The following is an 11,152-nucleotide window of genomic DNA, read 5'->3' on the forward strand; positions in this document are numbered from 1 at the left end:
TTTTCCATTTTCTATTTTTTCGTAAGGTTAATGCGCTCTTAGATCTTGAAGAATAGTTTTTGTAGTTGCACAATTAGGTACCTATTTTTATTATTTGTTTCACTTCAACTTATTGCACTGTGTGTACTAATTCAGAAAGTGCAGCTATAAAAAACAGTCTCAACTACAGTCGAGCATTCTCCTGTTGTTCGACTGTAACAGGGGAATACTCGACTGTAGTTGGTTAGTTCTTACATTCTAATCCGGTTTAAACCCTCGGTGGAAACTAGACCAGTAAGGTGCTGTTATTGGAATTATTTCCCATACGGGAATAATTCTTACGACAGAGTCTCACTAAACGCAGCCAATGAATGCATTCAGTACTACCTCTCACTGAGTGCTCAGTGAGCTCTTGCATCCAATTGGCATATTCCGTTAGAACTAAAAATATAGATCAAACAGATATAAGAGCTCACTGAGCTCTTATAGTGTTCAGTGAGCGATCATAGTACTGAATGCACTCAATATTATCTGTTCGGCGGGAAATAGTAGAACATAGTAAAACAAGGCTAAAAAAAGCGGGCATTATCGTATGTGATCGTTAAGATTTGGAAGTTTTTTTGCGAAAGCCCTCTGTTTCGATAAGAAATTGATAACTCTTACGGCCGTGCTGATAATAATAAACCGCAATCATGTACAATTTAACAGAAGGAGCATTGGAGGTAAATCTTTTGAAGTTTCTTTATATTGCGTTGTATTGTTTAATACTAAGATTTTATCGTTTCAGAAAATCATGCGAGGCATAGATATCGATAATCCAGTTCTCCAAGTATTGGTGAGTGCGAAAATAATTCGACAGAATCTGATCAGTTATATCTTTGCGAATCGAAAATGTTTATTTTGAAAGCATGATTTTTATAGCCAGGTTAGGGAAGTGACGCTGCTTCTGTCACTTTTATCTGGATTATGATTGAAATTTAAAGTTTGTCATACTGTGGCATATATCATGAGTTGTGATGTGTGCCTGTTATGTTAAACTTATTTTTATTGTCAAAAATTACTAACTAAAATTATTATACACAATGGATACTTATATTTTGGGTTAATTTTCGTTTCGTAATAAATCGTTTAAAAAAAATTGATTCTTATATATACATATATTTCGAAGAAAAGAAATGTATAGGATATGATTAATCGAGTCAAAAGGTTAAGTTCTTTCACAGAATTTTAACTATTGCAAGGATTCTATCTTGCAGTTTTTTTAGGAAACAGAGTCTTTAATAATGTGTGTAATTTTGCAGGGTTACAAGAAACTGCCGAGAAATGTTAATAAAGATGGGTCTGCTACTGATCGATTCAGATTGCTGATATCCGATGGACAAAAGTTAAACTCATTCACGATGTTGGCCACTCAACTGAACAATCTGATCACAGAGAACATTTTGAATGATTTTGCGATCTGTAAAATAACCAATTATCACATGAGTTCAGTGAATAACAGTGGCAAAGAAAAGTATTGTTTCACCTTCTTATTTATGTATTTAAATATATAAATAATTCAAGAATCAAATTTTATTCTATTAGACGCGTTATGTTGATACTGGGTATTGAAGTGTTGGTCCCTGGCGATCAAGTTGGAAACAAAATAGGTAATCCGACTAATATAGAAATGAAGTCAGAGCCTGAATCTACATCTACGTCTACGTCTACATGTATATCTAAGGCCACAACTTCACATTACCAAAGTAAGTATATCGTTGAGTGTCAACTGTATTGGAATAAATTGTCAATCAACTTGGATTTGTGATATTTTGGTATGTAACAAAATTTTTGTTATTTATAGATGGTTCAGCCAGAAATGCTACTTCAAATTATCAACCTTCTTCTGACATATATACTACACCAATCGCAGCATTAAGCCCTTACCAAAACAAGTGAGAAAGAAAAAAAGAGAGAAAGTTCGATTCTATGTAAACTATGGATCTGTTTTTTATTCTTGCATTCAACTCTGCATTAAAACTTTCTTTCCTTAGCCAAATATTAAATATTATTTATTTGAAATTTCAAAAATGTATTTTAAAGTTTAGAAAATAGACGTATTTCCTAGATGTCAAAATATATTTTATACATGTGTGATGCTGAAGAAAAAAGAATAATGATAATATGTGTTTAATAGATGGGTGATCAAGGTTCGTGTGACTAATAAATCTCCGATCAAAACATGGAGCAACTCCCGTGGAGAAGGTAAGCTCTTCTCCATGGATCTGATTGATGAAAGTGGCGAAATTCGATGCACTGCATTTAGAGATCAATGTGAAAAGTTTTACGACATGATAGAGGTATGTTTTTTGCACTAAAATCTACTAAAATTAGCAATGCAAATTTTTTTCTACGGATGAAAATTTTTTTCTAATGGATGAAAAACTATTGATCGTTTTGTTTATGTAGACTGGAAATGTATATTATATCTCACGGTGCACACTGAAGGCGGCGAACAAACAATTTTGCACATTGAAAAATGATTATGAGATGACTATGACTGGCGATACGGAGATCATACCTTGCCACGAAAACAGCGATGATATTCCAACATTACAGTTTGACTTCTGTCCCATAAGTCAAATAGAAAGCAAAGAGAAAAATGACCTATTAGGTAATGTAATATTTTTACAGTTAATGTTTTGTAATGTTTAGGTAATGTAATATTTAACAGTTAATGTTTTGTTAAATCTTAAACATTAGTTTCATCAATGAAATAATTTTTTTGTCATTATATTTATTCTTAATAATTTTCTGAAGCTAACATATATATATATATATATATATATATATATGTATGTATATATATATATATATATATATATATATTAATATATATATATTGTTAACATTTATATTACTTTGCATTTTGTTATTCGTTTTTATCTTATTTCTAAAATTATTTAAGTATCAATTAATAATTGCTTTGTATTAAAGTTTTACTACATACTTGTAATAAATAATAATCTTAAATTTTATATGAGAAAAAAAAAGATTTATATGTAATTTGAAAATTATTTAATATGTTCACACATAATAGATGTCTTGGGTGTTGTTACAACTTTTAACGATGTACAACAAATTATACAGCGAACTACTGGCCGAGAACTTTTGAAGAGAGACATTAATATCGTTGATGACAGTGGTACGATGGTGAGTAATTTATTGACACGTCAGATTTTAAAATTTTGCTGTTTTGGGCAGAAATAAATGAATTTTCTGTTAGGTATGTGTTACATTATGGGGTAAGCAGGCCGAAGACTTTGATGGTTCGAATAATCCGATCATAGCCATTAAGGGAGCGCGCGTGGGTGAATTTAATGGTGGAAAGAACTTGTCTCTTTTACATTCCTCTGTATTTGAAAAGGATCCTGATCTTCCTGAAGCACACAGGTATATTCAAACTGATTCTTAATTAAGATAATACTTTTAACTTTTTAATTACAATTAAAATTTATTCATACTAGAGATAAATGGCCTTATTTTTTATCTGTATGTAATTTTTAACAATTTTTTTTTATTAATTTCTGCTTGGAGATATATAGTTACATAAGGTTAGTAATATACCATTTATATAATGTATTACAATGTATATTTCAGATTGCGCGGATGGTACACTGCAGTTGGTCATTCGGAGAACATAAAATCATTGTCTAAAACAGGCGGAGGTGGTGATTTCAACGCGCCATTATATACTTTTGAAGAAGCGACTGAAGCTCGATTGGGAGAGAAAATGAATCTTGCAGATTCGTTTACGGTGGTGGCAACTATTAATATGATCCGTGTGGAAAATGCTATCTATAAGGCGTGTCCGGTAGAAAGTTGTAAGAAAAAGGTAAACAGAGTACGATATATTTATGGGAAAAAAATTTTGTTATATTTCCAAGCTTCAATGTGAGTTAATGAAATTTCAGTTGATCGATCAATCTACTGGAGTCTTTAGATGCGAGAAATGTAACAAAGATTACCCAAATTCCATTTATCGCTTACTGGCAAGTGTATGTATTATCTTCGCATCCTTTTTATTCATTATATTTGAAAGTATTTTCTGATATCTTTTTGGTTTATTATTATAATAATTTTCAGATGAATATAGTGGATGCAACAGGCAGTCGCTGGATAACTGCTTTTAGTGAAGATGCTGAGAAAATATTAGGAATGTCGGCACAAGAGTTGGGAGAATTGAAAGAGAACGATAATGATGCCTTTTTGCAAAAATTCGGCGAGGCGAGCTTCAAGAAGTTCATATTCACTTTAAGGGCGAAATCCGAAGTTTTCCAGGTAATTAATACAATTTATTATTAATAAGATTTCTTTTGCAGTTCTTTCTGCTAATTTTCACCAATAATTGTCCATTCTATCTTTTATTATTATCGTATTCCAAGTTAATTTTATTTTCAATGCTATTTCATATTATTTTTTAATACTATTTTTTAAAATAATTTCTACGTTTCTCAGGATGAAATGAGAATAAAACATGTATGTTCGTCAGTCGCACCTGTAAATTATAAGACTTACCTGACACATCTAATAGACAGAGTCTCCAAGCTGGTGCACATTGAGAAATTGGATTCCAATTAGATTTCATCAGATACGTTTCATTAAAGTGAAATTTTTGTTTAAAATTTATAAGTGTACGCATTTAATTTAAGTATTGTAATGTATATTTTCTATATTTTCTTGAAGTGCACTTTCTGATCTGATTAGATCATTTCTATTATTCGGTGAAACGCGATTATTCTTTATTGTAAGAGAAGAAAAGCAAATGCATTATGTAAGATGAATACCTCTATGTTAATCAATTAATCGTTCCACAAGAATATTTATAATTCTTTATATTATGATTGATTATATAATAACACATTTGTTGTGTCTGTAGATTTATAAAATAAATCTTTCTAATTTACACGCATTGAAACGCTTGTGCGTTTTTATTATCTATTATAAATGAGTTAATCTAATGTAAGTGATATGACCGGAAAATAACAAATTAATATTCCATTATTATTGTTGCCTCATTTTCCTTTTTAGATCCTGAAATTCTTGCAAAATCTCTGGAATAATTCCGTTACTATTACATAATAGCAATGTAATATTTACTTATTAGGTGTTGGAATTAATTCGTAGCGTTTTTTAATGAAAGAATGTTATTTATTTCACATGAGCATTAAAAAATACATTAATGAAAGTACTTCCCATCACTTGTAAAACGCTACGAATTAATTCCAACACCTAATAGATTAGATTAGATATCAGATGCATAAAATATTTTTCTGTGAATGCGCGTACTTTCAAACTCAAATATGATAAGATCGTTACCGGAAAGCGGATCCTTATCAGAAGACGACTTGTCACGCTGTAAAAATTTTTCGATAACGTGATTGAATTTCAAAGTTCTTATCCGTTGATAGTTCTTTTCTCATTCTTTTGGTTTAGACAAAACGATGAATTCCGCGGGAGATCGAACGAAGGAATCGGGACGATGTATTTAATACTTAAATGGTTTATTATTTGCCAAGAAGTAAAATACACAGGCATTTGTTATAATGATACTGCCGAGGAGTAAAACTTTTTTTCCTTTTTTAATACGACGGTATCGTAAATAACATCTAGCGACATTATAATCGGTACTAAAAAGAGAGAAGCTGGTCTCGTGTCCCGTCTTTTTCCCTGCTTACATCAGTAACTTTACAATTTACAAATGCGTTTCCCATGCGCCGCGATCTTCATTCATCGTCCTCGCCAGTCTTACATTCGTCGTCGTTCTACTGTATGTACGAATTGCACGAATGCCTCGAGGATAAGCCCTCCATCACACCTTGCACGTCTGCACGGTGGTCCCAAGTACATTTGTCTTTCGCACTCGTATAAGTACACGAGGAGGTGGCTCGCACCTCCACGCACGTTTCCGAAGCGGGAATCAATCAATGGAACGAGTCCTAACGGCTCGATCGCGAAATCAGTACTTCGAATCAGTTATCATTTCATGAAGTTTACGAGATCAAAGATCGAAGAAGAGAAAGTGCTACAAATTTTTCTTTTTTTTTTTTCCCAGACACTTCAAAGTCTCATCGAGACGTTGAAGTAATAACTAAGAAAGAAAAAAAATATTGTTTAGTTAATATAAGAGTATATTATTGAAACGTGCAGATTCTGGCGCCGATCGGATGTAAAAGTTGGATTCGATCTCGTGCCACAGCATCGATTCCCAAAAATTTTACGCCTCTAGTCGCAAATGAGGCCGCATATCACATTGCCGGCAGTTCCGCTGAAGCTCTTTCGATCTCCTTTAACGTTATTAACTGTCGATGCGATTAATTATGTCAAGGTACGTAATTGTCGTTTAGGAAATATGGAATTGTTTCCGTATTCGTACGCAGAGTGCCTCCGGATCTGTCGATCTGTCAGCTCTCCGGTTGAAGGTCTCGTTCTAATTTCAGATAATCATCCGCGTTATTATTGACTCGTCAATTTTTACCTGACGTGTCTCGAAGCGAACGAATATCCTGGATATTCCAAAGCGAAAACGAGTAAATCGACGAGTTGTTTAAAACTCGATCCTGAAATGAACTTGATCCAAAATGATTAAATACTAATTCTAGGATTAATTTCTAGCGCAAAATAAATTCTTTCATCTTATCCTTGAGACCAAATTTACCGAGAAATTTTCATTGAAATTTAATAATTTCAAATGTTAGGAAATTACTTCGAGCGCAAGATTGTATTTCAAAGCAAACATTTTCCTTCAGCCTGATCAATACTGAGGCTAAGCACTTTCGACAACCCCAGGACACTCTGCGCTTTTACAAAGAGCATGATTTTTATCTTAAATTCCGGGTTTCCTCCACTTTTCACGCGCTCTTCATCCCTCACGTCGTTACTCTCATTCGCGTAAGATCTTTCTTTCGCTCTCTTTCTCTCTCGCTTTCTCTCTCTCTCACTTTCACTCTCGCAACGCACATACGCACTCTTTTTACTTTTTTACCTCATCCTTTTCACTCCGTTAGTTTTATTTTTCTTTAATCGTCATATCCTTAGTAATCTATCTACCTAATTGCCTGTAATCTATACATTATTTGTGTGTACGTTTGTGTGAGTAGGTGTTTAAAATGTATCACATAGATCTGCAGATTCGATATGACTTAATCGTCGGGATAAAGGGAGGAGGGGTCGGGAAAGAGGGATGAGAGGAATAATACTCGTAAAATAAGTACGTAATCTCGCAATAGGCGGTGATAAACAGTAACGATGAATTTAACAAGTACAATATTGCCCGATCCCGTATTATATTTATAATATTTATACGTATGTATATATTTATATCTATTTTTTACTCGTTCATTTATATATGTATAATATGTATAATATGTAATAAAGATACTCTCCGCTCTTTCTCTCTCTCTCTCTCTCTCTCTCTCTCTCTCTCTCTCTCTCTCTTTCTCTCTCGCTCGCTCGTTTCAAATAGTCTTCTCTCGCAACTCTCGACTCTCTTCTACCTGAAGCTATTTAAGAAAGGGTTCACCGCGTTTGCTCCCTACACGGCTATGTATACATATGCATAAATATATGTATATTTATATATATATATTTATATATGCAAGTAAATGATGTATGCACACCGGACCGTCCCATGTCCGCCACGTTGCATTGGATTCTCTAACCGATTTAGAGTCGGTTTTCTCCTCAATCAAGAAACTTCATCGGCAACTTTCCAATATTGTACGTCTTTCGAAAGTTATCGGTGAACATCTTCGTTGAGAAAGAGTTGTCTCCGGACTGGCCAAGGGATCCATCGTTAAAGAACAGTGCGATAGAGATGGGTTAGTTCGAGTACATACATCACGCACCCACATCTATTTATAATTATTTAAAATCTCTCTCGACCTAAGTGATACACTATAGGCCTAATGATCTCGCGTCGCACAATCTCTCTCTCTCACTCTCACACGCACTTTTACTTTTCGTTCTTCATCTCTCTCTCTCTCTCTCTCTCTTTCATTCTCAAAATTCGTACAAACCCTTTCATTCCTCTTGTAGTTCGTCCGGCGAAGCGTTCGAAGGGCGTTTTATTTCCCTCTCCGAGAGAAAGCAAAGGACAAGCGAAATCGAAAAGGCTACGCAGTTATTTTTGCTCGGTCCATGACCGCGCTCGAGACCGACACCCGTTGGCTATTTTATGATTTTTTTACCCGAAAATGCTTCCTTTCTTCCGCGATTCGGAAACGAGGTGTCCCCACAGCGTCAATTAACTTCTACCTCGAAACTGTAAATCAATCAGTTCTCTCGACATTTCGTAAAGTGCAGCGCTAGAAAGGACAAGAGGTCGCAATGGGTGCGAGGACTTTGATGATTTTCAGATCTCGTAATTCATGGCGAAATTGATGAATTAGCAATTTACAAAATCGTTGATGAATACTACAACTTGTGCTGTACACCCCCTTAAAAATTGTCCAAGAAATTCACTACGCAAGGACTTCTCTCGCTATCTCTCGCTGTTTTATACAGTAAGGTCACGAAGATTCACCCCCCAGGATCACGACGGTCGTCCCAGAATCACCGACGGATATCGATTCTCGAGCCGCGTCATGCTTCTCTACCGACTCCTCATTGTATAATTTAACAAAGTAGGTACCTAGATCGCCCTCGTGTAAATACAGTAATGTACAATCTTTCTTTGGAGTTAAACCTTACTGTGATCTCGGCGCGATTGGCGCAAAAGGGGAGAATTAGGGGATAGGGCGGGGTGAGCTGGACTGGATAGGGGGGCAAGGGAGAGTAACACCTATGTTCTACGTTGTCGAGTGCGAGTCGAGCTTTTTTTTTTTTATTTTTAAACGACGAAAGAAGACCTCGCTCTATCTACAGCTTCAGCTGGCTCCTAATAATCGTACGGCTGAACGCGTTCTCTTCGTTGCTTCGGTTATCTCGCTATGTAAGTCCTCCTTTTCTTCTTCCTCTTCTTCTCCTACTTATCCTTCCTCTTCTTCCATCTCGTTCTGCTCCCTCGTCTTCCATCGCTCGCGATTCCACTCCCTTCCTCCTCCAAGTGTCGCCGCGATCTCTCCGCGTACTTTTCGCACGCGAAAACACCCTCGAAATTTGCGAAACTATTCGCGAAATTATTCGATATCGATCTCGGGAATGCGCATTTGTCGATCAGGGGGGGGAAACAGCGAGGTCCACCCCCTGCGTTTCGGGGGAGACTCGAGGGAGAGGGAGATTAGGGTGTTGCTTCTTTCGCTTGTAGACAATATCGCTGACACGTTCCGAGTGTGATCTTCAAGCGCAAGTTATAATCGCGGAGAGCGGCAATACATGATAAGACAAATAAATAAATTGTACTCGAAATCTCTTTTCCTAACGGGAGATAAGTGTAGTAATTTTTGTACTATTATCATGTTTCCTTCCTCTTTTTTTTTCTCCGTTTGTTTCTCGCGTTTCCAATACAAATCCCGACTCTCTAGAGTCGATTAAACCGAGAGAATTGAATTAATCGCTGCATTTTTTTTTTGTGCATATAATCTCCCCGGTTCGTGTACGTGTAATGTGTATGACTAACGAGAAGTAATATATATATATGTATATATATATATATATATATATAATATACATGTATTATTATTTATGTTTATTTAAATTCCAATATCGTTCAACGCGCTAACTCTGCCGGTAAAGAGAACGAAGCTACTCGTTCCCGAACCGGAGATTGAATTTCTCCGTTTTTTTTTTTAAACTACGCGACAAATTCGACGCTTTTGCCACGCTAGAAAAAAATTCCATCGGCTTCTTCGTTGTGATTCGGTATGAGATTACTCCGACAATCTTAAGTTAGAGATCCGTTTTTAATCCAGCTTTGATGACCGATTAGCGGCACTGACACCTCGAATCATCGAAGCTCTTCGTCGGCGGATTATTGCCATTGTAAAGACAAAAAAGCCCGTCTCGGAGATTAAATCTAATTTACGGTTGCAGAACAGGGACTAAATTAAAGTTTGATAATAAATTAGATTGGATGTTTTTGATAAAAATCAGAAATCTACCTTACACGCTAAAGTCAAACCGAAAATCAAACTCAATCTCCGAATCTGTAATATATATATGAATCTATTTCGGCGTATATTAACCCTAAACTTGCAAAAGCTAAAGAAGTGAAAATCGAAAATTACATTATACGAAGGAAATGCAGCAGATACTCACCAGTACGACAAACAAATTCAGCGTTTATTTTTCTTTCTCGTCGATTTCATCGGCCGCATCGATCGCGGAGCGTATTCTAATTTAATATCTACAATGTTTTAGAAGAGAAACTGCGTTAAATGTTCGAAAGACGATATTAGGAGGTCGCAAGTCCTCTTTACATATCTTTGCAATGATTTTTAGATGCTTATGACTATGCGATTCACACGGTCCCTTACTTCGAAAGAAAAAGAATATTACAAAATTCTAATTAACTTTACGGACTCTATCAGTCAAGTTTAGGGTTAAGTATTTTCATTAAGTATATTATATCATGTTTCGACGATACCAAACACGAAAGGTATCGGTAAACGTGAACAGAGAAACAACGTTCTAACAAACGAAACGCGATAAATCGCGAGCAAAACGATCGAGTGGACTTGTCGAGTGTAATTGTACTGACTGTTGTTGGTGTTGATGTTGTTGCTGTTGTGTTGTTGTTATTGTTGTTGTTGTTGTTGTTGGTGGAGGGTGATGATAGTGATGCTCGTGGGCGGCCGACGGGGTGCAGATGGTCGACAGAAAGTGTAGCCGCTTTACTTGAGTAGCTGGTGGGCTCGCTCGTTGGCCACCTGTATCCTCGTCTCGTTCGATTCGCCCTGCGTGTCAAAGAACAAGAAAAAACAAGAACACAATGTCGTATGCGCGAGCTGCGAACGTCGAGAACCGGCGGTTGCGGATCGAGGCTTCCGGGGATCGGAACCGCTCGAAGTTTCTCAACTCTGCGGAACGTGATTTTTTTTTTCTTCTGGGAACCTTAAGACCGTCACACGTCAAAAAATTTTTGTCGTAAGACTGTAACGTACAGTCTTAAAAAAAAAAAAAAACTTAATTTTAATAAATATTTGTTTGAATATTTCTAATTAAATATTTTACTAAATGTAAACATGTATATTTA

The 11,152-nt window shown here is 35.7% G+C and overlaps 2 protein-coding genes across 5 annotated transcripts in view; one reads left to right on the top strand and one right to left on the bottom strand.

Moving 5' to 3' along the window:
• The first annotated feature begins 439 nt into the window (after positions 1 to 439).
• Positions 440 to 4,930, top strand: RpA-70 (replication protein A 70). Its single transcript, XM_011066397.2, has 13 exons — positions 440 to 701; positions 767 to 814; positions 1,281 to 1,492; positions 1,564 to 1,724; positions 1,823 to 1,913; positions 2,156 to 2,318; positions 2,428 to 2,632; positions 3,059 to 3,171; positions 3,245 to 3,411; positions 3,619 to 3,853; positions 3,933 to 4,016; positions 4,105 to 4,299; positions 4,477 to 4,930. The coding sequence occupies exons 1-13, from the start codon at positions 672 to 674 to the stop codon at positions 4,597 to 4,599; spliced, it is 1,827 nt and encodes a 608-aa protein (XP_011064699.2). The 5' UTR covers positions 440 to 671; the 3' UTR covers positions 4,600 to 4,930.
• A 575-nt stretch (positions 4,931 to 5,505) lies between these two features.
• The window catches only part of Snap25 (Synaptosomal-associated protein 25kDa), a 54,085-nt gene continuing 48,438 nt past the window's right edge, over positions 5,506 to 11,152 (bottom strand). For all 4 annotated transcript variants that reach the window (XM_087415777.1, XM_087415776.1, XM_087415772.1 and 1 more), the window contains exon 7: positions 5,506 to 10,853. In XM_087415777.1, coding sequence (XP_087271903.1) covers positions 10,791 to 10,853 — 63 coding nt within the window. In that variant the 3' untranslated portion in view covers positions 5,506 to 10,790. The remainder of the gene's footprint in view (positions 10,854 to 11,152) is intronic.

This window comes from Acromyrmex echinatior, chromosome 18 (assembly GCF_024713525.1).
Source record: "Acromyrmex echinatior isolate Ae372 chromosome 18, ASM2471352v2, whole genome shotgun sequence".
In the NCBI taxonomy this organism is placed as follows: domain Eukaryota; kingdom Metazoa; phylum Arthropoda; class Insecta; order Hymenoptera; family Formicidae; genus Acromyrmex; species Acromyrmex echinatior.